Source organism: Paramacrobiotus metropolitanus, unplaced genomic scaffold (assembly GCF_019649055.1).
Source record: "Paramacrobiotus metropolitanus isolate TYO unplaced genomic scaffold, Prichtersi_v1.0 Parri_scaffold0000051, whole genome shotgun sequence".
NCBI lineage: Eukaryota > Metazoa > Tardigrada > Eutardigrada > Parachela > Macrobiotidae > Paramacrobiotus > Paramacrobiotus metropolitanus.
Genome location: NW_026570271.1, coordinates 577919 through 595859, shown reverse-complemented (window position 1 = coordinate 595859; position 17941 = coordinate 577919). Strand labels below are relative to the sequence as shown.

General features: G+C 41.5%; 2 protein-coding genes across 2 annotated transcripts; both read left to right on the top strand.

Moving 5' to 3' along the window:
* The first annotated feature begins 451 nt into the window (after positions 1 to 451).
* On the top strand, positions 452 to 10875 carry LOC129592292 (atrial natriuretic peptide receptor 1-like). The gene is made up of 23 exons (XM_055488293.1): positions 452 to 651; positions 972 to 1092; positions 2662 to 3140; positions 3613 to 3657; positions 3863 to 4201; positions 4275 to 4318; positions 4395 to 4433; positions 4526 to 4609; positions 4726 to 4863; positions 4959 to 5009; positions 5334 to 5510; positions 5582 to 5720; positions 5805 to 5883; positions 5948 to 6182; positions 6236 to 6418; positions 6502 to 6718; positions 6780 to 7044; positions 7106 to 7325; positions 7404 to 7548; positions 10290 to 10338; positions 10417 to 10466; positions 10543 to 10634; positions 10710 to 10875. Exons 3-23 carry the CDS (start codon positions 2777 to 2779, stop codon positions 10767 to 10769), a joined length of 3015 nt encoding a protein of 1004 aa, XP_055344268.1. The 5' UTR covers positions 452 to 651; positions 972 to 1092; positions 2662 to 2776; the 3' UTR covers positions 10770 to 10875.
* A 286-nt stretch (positions 10876 to 11161) lies between these two features.
* Positions 11162 to 12522, top strand: LOC129592294 (uncharacterized). Its single transcript, XM_055488296.1, has one exon. It carries the CDS (start codon positions 11315 to 11317, stop codon positions 12245 to 12247), a length of 933 nt encoding a protein of 310 aa, XP_055344271.1. The 5' UTR covers positions 11162 to 11314; the 3' UTR covers positions 12248 to 12522.
* The last annotated feature ends 5419 nt before the right edge of the window (positions 12523 to 17941 follow it).

Here is a 17941-nt window from a genome sequence, read left to right as displayed (position 1 = left end):
GCAAGCTACGATAGTTACCGCGCATTACCATAACCAAAAAAGGCTTACTCAGCATTTTGGTGAACTGACTGTCGTAATGTATTCATCCACAAGAGTCTGCCTGGTTACCTACTGTCTGCGCCATGCGTGGTCTGACAAATACTTATACGAGTGATATTTACTAATAAAACAAATGGCTCACTTTTTTCTTGAAGCATTATTCCGTGCGCGCCGCAACAATAGTAACTATTATGCGATTATGCCGACAACTGGCTTAGTGTTATAGCCCGAATTCGGTCATTATTTTTCAATAAGTGCAGCAGTACAGCAGTATTATTTGTTATTCAGGCCGGCGCATGCGTCGTCAGCGGATGTGTCGTTACGACCGGCAAGCGGAAGTATGATTTGTATTGGGATAGTTCTGCTGTTGTGCTAATGCAGTGCTTGGTTTGGTTAGTGCAGGCTGGGCAGGCGAATTAGTTAAATTAGATGAAGATGAGGTCGATCCTAACCTTTGGTTTATTAAAACAGCACGTTGCAGGTTGCTTGTAAATTTATTGGATTTATATGTGCATGTGGAATTTCGAACAGTTTACTGCCACAAGTGTCCATATTGCGAAGACATTATGTATGCACATTTCCATTGGATGAACTTTGGTGTGGCTTGCATTGGTAAGAGATGAAGAATACATTGCTATTGCAACCCACAAATCATGGACGCTATTTTCTGTGGAGTAATTCCACTGCACTGCAGCAGCGCTTATCACAATACACTGGTTATTTACTGCATACTCGTATTATTCGTGTAGAGTAATCCAATATGTTTCGGTTATCCTGAACCTACGTTTTATGCGCCGGGTTCGCTTTTGTTTAATGGCAGTTTGTGTTCGGAAAAAATGAGGCCAATCAGAGACGATTTCGGTGTCAGACAGTGTCTGTCATGTGCAGAAGGCGCCCAGAAGCGATGATTTTCTTGGGCATGACTTTTTCAGGTCGTCTGCACGCGTGCGGAAGTTAAAGGCAGCCTTCCATGGGACCAGTAAACAATGTACCCTTTGCTGTCCATATCAAGTGGCTTCACGGTCTCGTGAGGTCTCATACCTCACCATCCAGGTAACGCATTGCCTACACTAAAGGAAGTTACTTTTACTGGACGTGCAAGAATTTTTACCCCTAACCGTTTATGCTTGCAGCAATCGCTTCAAGAAATCCGATACTCGTATTGTTTGCATTAATATTAAGACCGCTTTTGTTGTAATATGATCGTACAAGACGTTGCAATGCCGCTTTTATTATCCACCGCGTGCTGATGATAATAAAAATAGTATCCCTTGCCGTACAAACGATCATCGAGCAGTGACGTTCAACATGTAAATTAGATTGCAGTTAAACGCGGCGGTGTGCAACCTACGATTTGGCTGTTCTTTGTTTTAAAACTTTCTCAATCTCCTAAAACAGTTTGCATTTCTGGGACACTTTTATTTGAGTGGACCAATACAAACAAAATTTGCGTGGCCGAGCGTTTCCGGTGCGAACGTAAACGCACTTTTAACTTATGACGTCGACACTGCTTACTGACGTAGTGATTATGATACACTTCATATGAAAGGTAACCGTTTCTTGAATTCAGTCGACAGAAATATTGGAAATCAAATACTCATAAATATTTGTAGTCTTAGATTATGCTGGCATTTTTTAGCTTGGTCGTCACTGTACTAGTCGAAAGAATTAGAAAGGTAATGACGACCGTCAGAGATACCGATCGAATTACAATCGGAAGTTTCAGGAACATTGCAATATAACCGACAGAAGATAATTTCCGGTATACGGCAGATAGGTATATTTTGTGTGTAGGCGGTGTAGCCGATAGATGCCGTCAGTGCCTGGGGCCGGCATTCCGCTAATATTAAGAGGCGTAGGCGTGGTACTCCTGCTTGAAGTATCCGAGAACATTTCCGGTTCCTTCCTTTTGTTTTACAGTGCATGGGAGGGGTCGAAGTTATTATTCATGAAAGCGGTGCGCGTCGCCTTCCAGTTTATTACGAGCAGTGCCATCATGCTTTGGTAATTTCGATAACTTATAGAACAGCAGCCAGCTAAGCCAGCTCATGGCGAGTTAGCTGTGCGAGTTTCCATAATCATAAATTCTTATCATAGTGGCAGCAAAAGAAAACCAGAAAATTTTTTCTCGTAAAACGTTGGATAATATGTTTAGAAATTGCAAATGGCCACGTTTTTTTCCGCAGAGTTGCAGCACAGCAGTCCTATTTACTTAGCATAAAAAGGAAGTTACACATCAGCGGCAAATGACGGTAATTATGCCGGATCAAATATCAACGGTTAATAAACTATCTATCGAACACAGTGTACTAGACTGCAAAGGAACGCATGCATGTGTTCATTCAAACGGTTGATAAAAATCGTGTATTATGATGCTTAAAAGTCAATAATAATTTTATTGACTCATGTTGTGTTATACCGCACGTAATATTGACATGCCTTCGGATTCATAGATAATTACTGTATGTACGCTTATCCAGATGTTATAACGCTTTCCGGTGTTTCACCGTTTGAATATCACTGGATCGGGTGTATCAAGAATGGCGGACTCTCAGTGTTGATCCCGCGGAATTATTTCCGTTGATTATCAATAAATTGACGCTTTCTTTTTTGGTTGCTCAGCCAGGATGCGCTCTCGTGCCGGAGCAGTGATCCACAATAACGGCGCACCACCACACAATCATCCGACAAATATACCGGCGATAAAGTGTTTTCCTTTTAATTCATCCGGTATTCGATGGAGACACTTCCGCGCACTTTTCCGGCGCTGCTGACCCTGTTCACTTTACCGTGCGTGGCGGGTATGAATATCACGATCGTTACGGTGGCCATGACGAATATTGCCCTATATGGTTATCAGTGCCTGATGCCGACATATGATGCCATCTTTCCCATTATCCAGAAAAAATATCCAACGGTGTATTCACATATTAAACGCCTGCCGGTGATAAATATGGCCAAGGATGTACCGCCGGGATACTCGTATGAATGTGATTTTGCTTATGAGTATATTATCCAGTATGTTGGAGCGTATTATCAACAGCATCCGGAAATATTTGAAGCCGATCCGCGGGAAAATTTCCCAGTTATCCTAGCTGCCGGTAAATATCTGCTAGCCGCGTATTATCAATGATTAATGGCGCTGGCTACTTAACAACAAATTTTTATTGTTCGGTAATTTTTAATTGCAAAGCGTTGAAGATATGTAAGTAACTATGTACTTTGATGCAGAGATTAGTTTCTAAAATGCAACAGAATAGTTTCGTGGCTTTAAATATGTTTGCAAAAAAGTTAATTTAATATTTCCGATCTTTATTGGTCAAATCGTACGTAAGGCAAAATAAGGGAAGAAGCAGGAAAACTACAACAAGAAAATTTCATTTAATATTGGTTTGTATAAATTACAGCATAAAAAAGATTATTGTGATTGTTGCAGTTGTAGACCGGAATATTCCCTCGAAGAGCTTAAAAAATTAAACTAGCACTTTAGCTGCTAAAATAATAGAAAGAAAACTGGTAGCGTTAACTCAGGTTTTGTTCGTAATACATACCTATGCCGTTTTTTGTCATTAGATTGGTGCGATGCTGCCCAGATTGAACTGGCGCGGTTTGTTACCGGTAAGTAAACAGTTGTAAAGCAATTTCGTAGAATAAGGGCTTTAACAAAGTATTGACGTCTCAGCTAGTTACCTACTGTATAACGGCTGCCTATTACCGTACGATCGATGCTCTCTCGCAACTTTAAACTATTATTAACCTGTTATTTTTAAACAAATACTTAAATACATTGCATGATGCTTTTTTTATTCTAACATAACCATAGCGGCCAATGTATTTTACCTGGATCTAACTCCGGCCAACGGGCTGCTCGACCAGTTCCAGCTGTATCCCACCACCGCGGAATGGGGTGTGCTGCCCGGCGCGGAATTGGTAGCCGGCGTGGCAGCGTTGCTACTGAAATTTGGTTGGACCAAAAGCCTCGGCATGTGGTGTCCCACCGCCGGCATGCTGGTTCCACCGATCTTCTGTGATATCTTCCTGCAAACGAAACTCTATAACAAAGTTGGCGCCGAGCAGTTCTATGTGGCTGACGGAGAAATTAAAGATTTTTCACGGGCGAATTATAAGAAAGTACTGAGTGAGATGCGATACCGGACGCGCGGTAATCAAATAGTTGACTGATAAATATTTCAAAAATCTGCTGGCAATATTATGATAATTCTGAATTATTTTAGTGATTTTGGTTTTCCTTTTCCCAAAGTTACTACGCGAATTTATGGTACGTTAACACCGAAAGTTCTTTGTTTATAGATTGGCTCGTTTAAAGGTGTTGAGTTGTTTGCTTTATGTTCCAGGTTGTGGCGAATGAGATGAATATGACTAATGGAGATTACGTAAGCAAGCTTTTTATGTGCCACTACAGTACTTCAATACAATCCATGTAAAACTTTTATAATTTTTGTACTAATGGGAGCTGTTTGTTTAGGTGTTTTTAACCTTGGCTTTCGAGTTATATGGCGCGGTTCTGCCTGATCCGTTTACATGGCGTGGCAATGATCAAGACGATCCGGTCAGTGCAGTACTCCAATCAGCTACAACCTGATAACCATGTTACTGCGGCAGCATTATACTGTTCTAAATAACAAATAAAGTGCAAATAAAAAATAGCGGCGTCGATAATTACAGAAAGCTTTCCAAGCCTATCAGTCGGTCATCGCGGTATCCGAAGCGCAAATCGATTGGAACGCCCTGTCCAACCTCGTTGACGACTTTGCCCGGATTTCCAATACGGTGTACAATTTTCCCATTTCCCCGGGAACAAAGGTAACAAACTACTTGAAAAAATAATTTTAACGTCATTTCGCTCTGGCTTAAGTACCGGAAGTTGTATTACAACCATTGATCATTGACTGCTGTAGCGCACTCAAGCGTTGGCGCTGATGTACCATCTCCTAATGAATTTCGCCGATGTGAGTATACGCAGTACACTCGCACGTTTATTGCATTTTTATAATGATCGCAATAATTAAAGTCATTGAAAGTACTGCCCCTCCTACAAAGCGCGTTACGGGACTTACCGTGCATTTATCTTATAGAATAAATTGCATATACTAGATTTAATATTTTATTTGACGTGCGCTTATTATTTAGAATTCGATAGTTAATCCTGCATAAATTGGTGTAAAAGTTTTTTTCCTGAACCGAGACCGTACCCATGACGCAATGAAATAACAAATACGCATTTTACCACGTCGCTACAATAAATTTTGACATTTTTCGTTTTTACTCTTAAGGTGGTGAATAAATCTTGGGGCGACGCGGAGAATTTCCGTCCACGTGTTCTAGCAGATCACCTAAAGCACCAGATGTACGATCCGCCCGACAGTCCAATTAAAATGAGCTCCGAGACCGGAAGCGCGTCGTTGCGCATACCGATTCTGCGGCTGAATACCGAAAGCCGGGAAATTGAGGTACCGTGTCGCGACTTACAACCGAATGTTAGCGCAAACACTTTATTTTCCGGGATGTTTATATACAACAGCAAGTGGGAGCGTTCGATAACGAGCACCAGATCATCATCATGCAGAATCCGAGAATGTGGCTGTGGCATAACCAAACGACATTTCCGTCCAATGATCCGTTGTGTGGATTTGATGGACTGCACTGTCCAGACGAGTCCGGTTGGTCACCTTATCTTTGCACACAAAAAGGTTTATCAGGAAGAAGGCAATTTCAAAGATGAGTATGTATTGTGATTGTTACAGCAAATTGGGGACTGATATTCGCAATCGTCGCGTTATTTCTGATTATTATCATTGTATTGGGAGTTGTCTGGTTTTACCGGTACGTCTCAATGGCGTTTTAAAAAACCGCTTCCAAATTTGCCATGACGTAGTACTTATTTCAGACGGAAAGCCAATCAGCTCGCCATTGCGCACATGTTCATTAACGCATCCGTACTGACTTTCGAGACAGTCGACAATGTTCCTAATAAAAGCCCGAACAGTGGACGGCAGTTTGTCTCGTGCCAGCAGGGAACCCTCCAACTGGAGAATCAGCCGGTGTTTCTCGAGCTCCTTGTGGGCAACACTTCCGCGAAAGCGTGGTTTCAGAACGCAGCTGTGACTAGTCAACTTTTAGCGGTATGTAAACTTCTGCGTTACATGTGCGAAGATTACAAAATCCAATTTTTCAGATGTATCGATTAACGAACGAAAATGTTGGCCGCTTTTATGGGATGATTGCCAACGACAGCGGTGTCCTGTCGTACTTGATGTGCGAGTTTGCCCAGCGTGGAAGTTTATGGGATGTGGTGCAGCAGAAAAACATTTTAAGCGATACACCGATTCGTCTGTCGTTTCTACACGACGCGATCAAAGTAGGCTGTTAATAGCAGAAATTATAGAATTATGCTCAGTATATCGATTGACTGATTTCTCGTTTTATAATTTGTTTAATCAGGGGTTAAATTACATCCACACATCGCACTTGCAATATCACGGAAACCTTTCGGCACACGTCTGTTTTATTAACAGCCGGTTTACGTTGAAAATTTCTCAAGCTGGGTACCAAAAAATTTTCAGTCTCACTTCCACGGAGACGAAGCTCAGCACCGGCTCTCGTACTGAAGATATTTACCAATTTGGTAAAATGTGTAACGAGGTTTTGGCGGATGCAGGTGATGGAAAGGCTCACTGTTTTGTAAATTCTTGATGGAGAAATTATGTTTGTTTGAACAGATGCCAAAATAATGCAGAATCAAACAAAGCTGACGACAACAATGGCGGACTGTGTCAACCAACAGCCGGCGCAGCGTCCCACCAGCCAGCAGCTTCTCAAGATCTTCCAAACACTGTCGCATGTGCCGCGCAATGTCGTATCACATATGCTGTCGCTACTGGATCGACAGACGCACGAGCTTGAGGAAATCGTTCGCGTCAAAACAGCCGATTTAATTGATGAGATGCACAAGTCCGATCTACTTCTGGCGGAGATGCTGCCCAAGTAGCCGGTTACCTTGACCTTTCGATCAAGTATAACATACATTAATGCGGCATCATTGCAGATCAATAATACAACGGCTGCGTAATAAGGAGCAGATCCCGGCGGAATCCTTCGATAGTGTATCGATATTGTTCAGTGATATTCCGGCGTTTGCCGAGGTGCTGAAATCCTGCCCGCCCATCGAGATTATCAATATTTTGAATAATACACACTCGGCGTTCGATGATGTGATGCACAGGTTCGATGCGTACAAAGTGGAAACGATTGGGGATTGTTATATGGTAAGATCGTTACGAAGAAAGGTTCAATAAGGTTTTCGTCGTGTCATCATTGTTATGACTTTTGTACCGGTAATATAGATTTCCAGTGGTGTCCCGTTGCGGAATGACAAACATGCCGTGGAACTGTGCGTTCTTGCTCATGCCTTGCTCAAAACCTCGCATTCTTTCCGTGCCGGTGCGGCTCAAGATATTCTGCTAACCGTGAGGATTGGTATTCATACAGGTAAAACCTTGGACTATGTAATAGGCATTCATAGTACCGCTGGGCCCGTTTCGTGTACTCTTGCATACAAGCCCGTTCCAAAATAGAATAAATAATGACAGACAGTGTCTGAGACTAAGCCGACAGTGATAATAATTTTACCGAGATTATACAATGGAAGGAGCGTGGCATCGTAGTGTAGTGCTTGCAATGAGAGAATAGTGAGGCGATATCGAAATGCGCGACACTATGTTACAATACGAAAGCGAAATTATTTTTTTTCCGAACCGATTTCTTTTACTTTCACTTGTTCACCTACCTGTAGGAGTAGGAGCAGTGAGGCAGAAAGGAGTAGTAGTTGTCCAGAAAAGAGGTATTCCTATATTTACTGCATATTGCTACTGAAAATGACCGGTATCTCTCCATAACTTTATACGAATAATGTACGAGTAATTTCGCCATAACGTTATACGCGTACAGTCTGTAACTAATTCTTAGTTAGTTTACAAAATAATTGCGAACATGGTGATTGCCCGTTTTGTACGAGCCGGCCAAGTTGATCCCGAATTCTCGCTAGTGTTTTAGGTGATCACGAATGTTAGAAATAACCAAAGCCGAAACGAAGCATGTATATAGATATTACGTTATTCGTTGATGTCAGTTAACATCATTTACCTACAAGGTAGCCTCGCGCATCCGCGCTCGGCACTTAAGTACTGGATAGTATTGGCTTTGCTTTGGAAAGGTCATTGTAAATATATAAAGGCTGACGTTCGGAATTTCTGACGTTCTGACAATTTTAATTTTTCGCGTTCTGAAGTTCTGATGTTGTGACGTTCTAACGTTATGACGTTCTGGCGTTCTGACGTTCTAACGTTCTGATGTTCGTACTTCGGCAGGGTGTAAAAGGTGGCAGTGGCACCTGCCACTGGCAGTTGCCACCGGCAGTGGCATGTGGCATTTCGCGAGTGGCAAGCGGTAAAATATGGCAATTTTTCAAAGTGCAAAAATAACTAAAAATTGGCCTGCCACCAAGAAAAGTGAAAGATAAAACGGAATCGATTTCTATGCGTAGTTTTTTTATTTCATAAAACACCATTACACCAAAGATATATGTGAAAGAAACAGTTTATCTATTTCTAGTAAATACAGTTTTCTTTTTTCTACTCTGCGGCCAGCCAACGCTCTGTACCCGCCTACCAATGCAGTGAACTCTAAATATTTTATGTAGCACAAAAGTTTCTTAAAATTTTAAAATTTCTTAGGTTTCTTACGTTATTCTTAGGTTCTCAGGATTTTTAGGTTATTCTTAGGTTTCTTAGGTTATTCTTAGGTTATTTAGTTTTCTTAGGTTATTCTTAGGCTTCTTAGGTTTTTTGGTTATCCTTAAGTTTCTTAGGTTAGTCTTAAGTTTCTTAGTTTTCTTAGGCTTCTTAGGCTTCTTAGGTTATTCTTAAGTTTCCTAAGCTATTCTTAGGTTTCTTCGGGTTTTAGGTCTCTTAGGTTACTTGCGGCATTCGTGGGTTATTTTTCTGATTGTCAGGATGTTTTTTGAAATACTAAAGAAACTTAAATAGCGTAAGGGTCCTTAGTCACGGTAGTATAACCTAAGAATTACATTACAACCGAAGAACCCAAGAAATTTACTGTAAACCTAAGAATGAGGATAACCTAACAACTTAAGAAACTTGAGAACATAAGAAACACAATGTAAAATGAAGAAACCTGAAAACATATTGTATTGGTGGTCAGTTTAGTGGTTAGAGTGTTGCGGTCAGAGCCAGACTTCGAGGGCCAGAGTTTGAGTTGTCAGAATCAGACTTTGGAAAGTCAGAGTTAGAATCAGACTTTGAGTGGTCAGAGTAAGAGCTTGAGCGCGGGCCGTTTGTTTCTGTTTCGCCTCCCGACTTTTCGTATGACGAGATATCAATGAATAACCAAACCCGCAGACCGGCAATTCGCGTTTCCACAGTTTTGTTGCCCGATGTCTTCGAAAAATTGTTTTGTCGCCACAGTTTGCTTTTCCGTCTGAGAAAACCAAATAAAAACTAAGAAACCAAGAAGCAGACCGTTTAAAGTTAAAAAGTACAGAAAACCGACCGACCATGTTACCGAGTACGGAAAATCAAAAACACGACAAAACATAAAACCTAATAAAACATAAAAAAAACTCCTAACAAAACCTAAGACAGCATAGAAAATGTAAGAAATTCAAAAATTTTAAGACATGTGTGTGCTGCCCACAAATTTATTTTGCGGCATTGTAGCGCTCGTTGCGTTGGTAGGCGTGTTCTCACTTTATGACGCTCTGACGTTCTTACGTTTTGAATTTCTGACGTTTTGACGCTCTGAAATACGTATGGACTTTTGCATGACGTAATAATATACAAATTTTACCTAAAGAGCAAGTATTTATTTATGCATCCGCTATACAGACTCTGTAGTCTCCGTGGTTACAGTTATTATTTTGTAAAGCACTTTTTTGTTGCTGTGCAGTGAATACTTCTTCGAGTGCTGTTCACGTTTCCTATACTTAAGACCCAGAAACCATCTTCTGACCACTGGTAATTAAAACAAAACAAAATCCATTGGCACACCTATGGAAAATATGGAATTTTTTAAGACCAAGCTAGGCTTAAACTGACCACGAGTTATCGAGGAGTTAAAAACGGCGCATAAATACGCTTTGGTCGGTAAGCTTGTATGAATATAAAGATATATGTATCATTGCTGAATAATCGCAAACTTGTGGATCATTGCAGGACAGGTAGTGGCCTGTGTTATTGGAACCAAATCTCCTCGATACTGTTTGTGAGTAATCATTGAACAGTCGAGTTGTGAACTACATACGAGAAGGGAAGATTTCATAAATATGTTATTGTCTGACAGATTTGGTGATACTGTTAACACGGCCAGTCGAATGGAATCTACTGGATCCGGTGAGCCTTAAAATTCACGTCGAGCGGGTTAACAGCGATACACCCAGGTTTGTATTTCAATTATGTGATTTTGCAGTGGGAAAAATTCATGTTAGCCCGACAACGTACGAAGCTGCCGTGAAAAGCTCGATGTTGAATTTTGTCTCACGCGGCGAAATCACCGTAAAGGTCAGACTCAGTCATTTAAAGTTGTTTAGTGAAAGTACGTACCCGAATCTGAATAAATGCGATTTTCGTTAACAGGGAAAAGGATTAGTGCACACTTACTGGATGGACAGTATCAATGAGAAGAAGCACCAATAAATATGTCGACCAGCGCGATGCCAACGTGTTTTGTACATATTATTTCGCTGCTGTTTAAAAAGCGATACTTCTATGAGCTATCTCAGTCTATCTGTAATCTTTGACAGCCAAAGCCAAATAAAAAGTCAATAAACATTAGCTTTATCTCTACAGTATAAGCTTTTCGGGATCATTTTTAATGCATGGCAAATTACGCAACTTTTCGTTTCCGCGATTCCCTATCAGTAAATTAATTACGGTTCATGCAGAACGAATCTATCAGTGCGATTCATAAGTAACTATTGTTAGGTTGTATCAGATAACGTGTACAATCGGCAAAATGCTGATAAGGCATACAAAATAATCTTCTTAACTGCTGTAGCAGCATTTTCATCTCGCATAGACAATATACTGCTCGTGCACGGAGCGCGTATGTACGCCCATTGCCAAGCTGAAAACTTTTGCTAGGTCTACAAGCGCACACATACGCTGACGATCCATAACTTTACTGAGTGGCTGTAATCATTGCTAGCTCCCCATTTATTTGGTTTTTCTAACATTTCGAAATGGCTCAGTCAACAGAAAAACCGATCAAACAAGAGTACACAGGTACCGACTTTGAGGTACGCTGCTGCGATACCAATGAACTCCGTAACAAGCTGGAGACCACGCTGTACGACATGGCGGCCAAGAACGGTTGGCCAGCCGGTTATGGGCACGTCACGTTTTCTTCCTTGATTGATCCAGAAGGAAATTACGTCGGTCTCCTGAACGGCGAAATCGTCAGCATGATTTCTGCCGTCAACCACAACGACAAATTCGCGTTCATTGGGACTTTCATGACCTTTGATGAACATCAGGGCAAGGGCTTCGGCACCAAAGTCTTCAACGCCAGCATCGCGCACTGCGGAGATCGGGTCATCGGTCTATACGCCGCCCCGCATATGACGGAATGGTACAAACGACAAGGTTTCGCGCAAACCGGGACGGCATCCATCTACCGGAAGCAAAATCCCGAAAAACTGCCGCTGCCCGAAGGTTACAATCCGGCGTACATTATTCCGCTGAAAGATGTGGATTTCAAGGAGGTATTGAATTTTGATCGGCGATATTTCCCGGCAGACCGCGAGAAATTCCTCCACGCTTGGTTGACACATCCAAAGGTTACGTCCGCGTTGGTGTACGTGAAGGATGGGGTGATTCACGGGTATGGAGCGCTGCGCAAATGCATCGGGGATAAATGGTGTAAGTTTGGACCGCTGTTTGCCGATAGCCTGAATGTGGCCGAACAATTGGCGGTGGCTATGATCAATGCATTACCGGAAGGGATTGAGTACGTGCAGTTCGACTGCTTGGATGATAATCCGTCCGTTAAGGCTTTGGCTGAGAAACTAAACTTCCCGGTGACACCGTACGGCGGAGCGGTTCTGTATAAGAACGGCGTTCCGGAATTTGATGTTAGCGGTGTCTACGCATATACTTCCGGCGCCTTTGGCTAAATAGCTTAATTCCACAGACAATATGAATTTAAATCGGTTTTATGTTAACTGTTCAAACGCCTCCATTCGTTTCACTACGAGTCTTCGCGTCGTAAATAAACTGTCGTACAAAGACGTGTTAACAGTCTTCTCCAGAAAAAAGATTCTGGGCATAGACTTGCTTGGTCAAGTTGTGAGTTGAAATTGTGAGCAGTTATTTCAGTAGTGTCCATCTACCGAACGACACCGTCTAACTTTGTCACTTTACTTCGTAACTGCAACAAAATAACACTTGCAGATTTAGCGGCAACAGCCCTCTGTACAACAACAATACGCAATCTAAACAGCCTTATTTAAGATATGGCCAGATGGTTTTCTACTACTAAATTTTTCCTTCCGATTCGAAATTCAGAACTTATTAGGGTGTTAACATCATCACTATCGTAACATTATGAAATAACTTTGATGAAATAAACATGTGTTTGAATTGCAAAAGCGTTTTATTGCCGTGCAGTTAAAGTTGCAAAGGCCGAATAAGAATTCGTAATTTTGATTGTGAATTAATATTTGTTGGCTGTACGGAGCATTAACGCATTACCGCTTTCGTTAGTACTACTTTGCATTATTGTGCGCATGACAACTACATACATACGGCATGATGAACGCCGTATTCTGGAAAACTTGTAAGACCAGCTGAAAAACGATTTTTTTCCAACTCTTTGCGTTTGTTGTGCGGTGTACTGCGTTAGATGTGGCAGGCAAATCTGCCGCCAAATTGATCCTAAATCAATCTTTATTTAAAATTTTGTTTTACGCTGTAGCTCACAAATATTGACAAACTACCGTACGTACTTTACTGTTGTAAAGACAGTGAAGTAGCTGCAAAACTGAAATTACAATAATGACGTACTTCCATGGCGTAAGCAAATTAGAGCACTTCACTGTTCGCAGCACGGGCACTTGCGCAGTGTACATTGTAAGGAAATTGACAGTGAGCACAATCCGCACAGAGCATTCGACGTATCTCGGTCCCGCAAACGCTGACAAGCCATTACAGCAAAATTGCTGTAATGCTGGAATTTTCTGAGCAAATTCCACTTGATTTGGCCTTTTAGCTGCCACAACAAACATCAGGTAAAACCATAGGTGTGGTCGCGTAGGTGGAAAGAAAACATTTGCTCGTAGAACGCTTGATATTGTGGAACCGGTAGCCATTTATTAACATTTAACCATGCGTCGATCAAACTAGAACTCTGTCTATTTTCCTGAACAAACAGATTTGCTAACAAACATGGTATCGTATTACGAGTCATTCCAGTAGCCATTTTGCTCAGTATTTCCCCAGTCTGCTACGTCTTTCAGAACGATGGACTACTACGTCGTCAAAAGATAATTTTCGTCCGGTTTATGTTTTCAATCGTTACTGGTTGCCGGGAATCTTAACACTGTCTGCGATGCGTCTGCAACGTCGTCTAACCATCATTGCGTTCTTCTTGGTCCACTACACGGGATGTACGTGTTGTATAAATATTACGCTTGTGCCCGTAATGATGACAAACAACGAGGGTTTTGGTTATGAGACGCTGATGCCAGCGTACGACGCTACGTTATCTTTATTAAGGAACAACTACCCCGACGTTTCTGTGCATCTGAACGATTTGCCAATCTTGAACTTTGCACAGTACATGCCCATTAAAGGTTACTCGTATCCGTGCGATTATGCGTACGAGGTTATTATACAATATTTTGGAGCACACTATTACCAGCATTTGTCTCTCTTCAAACAGAATTCCAGCGAAAATTTCCCGGTAATTTTGACTATGGGTAAGTGGAATCAGTTCAAAATAAATTCATACTCTACGGATAGGTCTGATAATTGTGCCGATCGTTATAAGTACTGACTTTTTGCAGACTGGTGCGACGATGCCCAACTGGAGTTAGCAAAGTTTGCTACCGGTGAATCTCAAATTCGACTTGCGATTATAAACGAAAGAACGGCACAAAATACTTATATAAATTACTAATTTCTCAAAGTTTCTTAAAAAAGATCACGGATAAAGTGCTAAAGCAGTTTAAAATACAATAGTGGCAGAATAAATAAATAGAATATTGTTTGCTTTTTCCGTACACCGAGGATTATCACTCTTGGTGCAAGCATGGGCATGTTTTGTATTACAGCAGCCAATGTGTTTTTTCTGGCTTCCACCCCAGCCAATGGCGGATTAGCACAGTTTCAACGTTATCCGACAATGGTGGAGTTTGGACCGATGCCCGCTGCAAAGTTAATTGCCGGTGTGGCAGCTATATTGCTGCATTTTCGGTGGACGAAAGATATTGGGTTCTGGTGTCCAAAGCATGGAATTCTCTTACCGGCTGTCTTTTGTGAAACTTACGTCAAAAGTGAGCTGTACAGTAAAATCGGCGCCAACCAATTCCATGTTTATGATCCGGAGACGACAGGTTTTTCGGATACACAGTACCGGGAAGCGCTAACCTTTATGCGTACCCGAACTCGCGGTAATTTTGAACCGACAGCTACGCTTTTTTTGTTAGCTTAAGACTTATACTCTTTTCTAGTGATTCTGGTCTTCCTGTTCCCGCAACTGTTACGTCAGTTTATGGTAATATTATTTTAAAATTCACTACAATTGTACAAATAATACTCAAATTCATACATAATACTATTTTAGATCACTGCCAACAAAATGAACATGACGAATGGAGATTACGTAAATGATTAACAGAATTTTTCTGCCATTTACAAATGTTGCAGCTGAAGAAATTTACCCTTAGCAGGTGTTTATAGCAATTGCGTTAGACCTCCAACCGGGCATTCCCTCTCCAGTTACTTGGCGGGCGGACAATACGGATGACGAGGTAAACAAGGCCCGAATGCGAAGTGCAGTTAGTTTCAAAAAAGATTTTTTTTGTCGGGAAATTTCAGGTAGCTTACCAAGCATTTCGTTCGCTCATCGTCGTAACCGGATTCCGTGTGAAATGGGATAATTTAACCGAACTCCTCGTCGATACTGACCGAATTTCAAGGGATGTCTACAATCGAACGTTGCCCTACGAACGCATCGTAAGCATTGTGTAACACCCACGCTATGACACGCCATTTTGCTATGAAACCCTTAGAAATATGGTTTGAAGTTGTCACATTGACACAATTTTATCCGAATGTTTCAGCGCAATGCCGCAACAGGAATAATGTACACACTCCTCATGAATTTTGCTGAGGTAGGCTTGTGTAACGAACTGCTCTTCAGTTGAGGATAATGACACGATTTCCAACAGGTTGTCAACACTTCACTGGACAATGTGGCGTACTTCAACCCGGAAGCGTTCGCTCAACGCCTGAAAATGTACTTGTACAGCCGGCCGTCCAGTGTGACCAAGGTTGCACTGGACGGTAGTGCAGCGTTCCGCGTCCAGATTCTGCGATTAAATCCAGCCAATGGGCAAATGGAAGTAAGCGTAATGTACAAGTTACAATCAGCAACGAGCTTACGAAACTATGGAAACTGCCAACATCCAGCACATTACAACAATGGACTAAATTGTGCATAGGCAGCCGCGGTTTTCGATACGGAAAAGAATGCCGTAATTACTGTCAACACGGCATTGTGGATATGGCACAACCGGACCAGCTTTCCATCGAATCATCCAACTTGTGGATTTGATGGATACAGCTGTCCGATTGATCTAGGTTTATATAAATTATTTATTTATGTTTTAAGGTTGCTGGTTGGTAGGCTCCACCAGCGTGGTTATAATGGTTACATCCTTTTAGTAAATCTGGGACCTATCCTAGCAAGTGCCGCACTGGTGACCATCGTTGTGATAGCTCTCAGCGTAGGATGGCTCTATCGGTACGAGTATGTAAATTTCATTCATTTTAGTGTGGTGAATTCCTTGTTTAGTTTTACTGACTCAGGAGGATCGTACAGATATATTCGTATGTACGTACATCCCGGTATACGGAGTTATATCAAGCCCTACCCAAAGCAGAAGTAGTGTTTCGTTCTGATCGTAACTGGTGGAATCATACAGTTTTAATTCAACGAATCGGTATTTTGATACTTCATCGTAATTATATTTTCTTGTAGGAGAAGAGCCAATCGTTCGATTGTGTCCCATATGTTCCTACATTTTTCATCGCTAACTTTCGAAACATCAAGCGAAAAACTCGATGGCAGGCAGATGATATCGTATGCGGAAGCAACACCGAGGTTAGAAGAGCAATCGGCGTATTTTATCCGTTTGTCCGACGACAGTCCAACTGAAGCGTGGCTTCACAATCGCTCTCTTACAAATCACTTGCTCAAGGTTAGTCTTTCCGGAACTTATCCACTTGCTTCCTAATCCACTGTTTCGTCACACATAATATGGCATGCTGTCTTACAGATGCATCGATTATCGCATGAAAATGTCGGCGATTTCTATGGAGTGGTTGCAAATAATGCAAATCTCCCTGCATATTTACTGTGTGAATATTCACAACGTGGCAGTTTATGGGATATCATCATGCAGAAGGACATTATAAATGATTTATTAATTAGGCTTTCCTTTTTGTATGACGTAATAAAGGTATGTATCGCTTACCAGTGTAGTTCGTAATAAACTGTATACATTGTGATCTGTAATCGCGGTTCTTGAGTGTGAACGAATTGAGCTTTCCAGGGCTTATGTTACATTCACACATCGCCGCTGCATTATCACGGCAGTCTCTCCATGAACGCTTGTTTCATCAACAGTCGTTTCACCTTGAAAATTTCCCAAACCGGGTATCACGAGATATTCCGTATATTATCAACAAACAAGGCAACAGATGCCGGAACGCGAAATGCCGATATACTTAGCTACGGGAAGATATGTAGTGATGTTTTACATCAAACAGGTAATGCGAACTGCAGTGCACTTTACTACGAGTAGTGTTTGCACACTGCCTCGGCAAATTGCGTTCCTGTTTGTATCAGTATCACGTACATTTTATGCTAAATTGATAGCACTAATCCGATTATACGAATATTGTCACAGGAGAGAAGACTACGATAAACACGACTCCCTTGAATGAAGTTATCGCCAGGTGCTCTTCTTTGGAGTTATCTCACCGCCCAACTTGCCAAGATATCATGAAAGTCTTTCGTACACTGCCAAAACTCCCAAAAAACGTCGTATCTCACATGCTCTTACTTCTGAGTCGGCATTCTCACGATTTAGAGGAGAAAGTTAGACTCAAGACGGCCGATTTGATTGATGAAAAACGCAAATCAGATCAACTGCTTGCTGAAATACTTCCGCGGTACTTTTTCGGAACGCTATGTATTTCACGTAAACTTGCTGCAAAGGTTTTTCGGTTGCAGATCGATAATTCAGCGACTTCAAAATAAAGAGTCAATCACCGCGGAGTCTTTTAGCAGTGTTTCGGTCCTATTCAGTGATATCCCGGCTTTTGCCATATTGCTGCAGTTATGCACACCTATAGAGCTGATAACTATTCTGAACAACACCCATTCAAAGTTCGATGGTGTGGTTCATGAGTTCGACGCTTATAAAGTGGAAACCATTAGCGATTCTTATTTGGTAAGTGGTCATCACAATATGTATTACAGCATGATACAAATGTTACTATGGTTCAACGTAAATGTGATACTCGAATTTATTTACCATAGATCACGGTTGCCACTAATTTCCGCATTTAAAACTGAAAAT

Bases quoted from the DNA above. Each gene is read 5' to 3' on its own strand.
- LOC129592292 (XM_055488293.1), top strand. From the start codon at position 2,777: ATGGAGACACTTCCGCGCACTTTTCCGGCGCTGCTGACCCTGTTCACT. The intron at 3,141-3,612 runs GTAAATATCTGC...TTTTGTCATTAG, and splicing joins CCCAGTTATCCTAGCTGCCG to ATTGGTGCGATGCTGCCCAG. The intron at 4,434-4,525 runs GTAAGCAAGCTT...CTGTTTGTTTAG, and splicing joins ATATGACTAATGGAGATTAC to GTGTTTTTAACCTTGGCTTT.
- LOC129592294 (XM_055488296.1), top strand. From the start codon at position 11,315: ATGGCTCAGTCAACAGAAAAACCGATCAAACAAGAGTACACAGGTACC.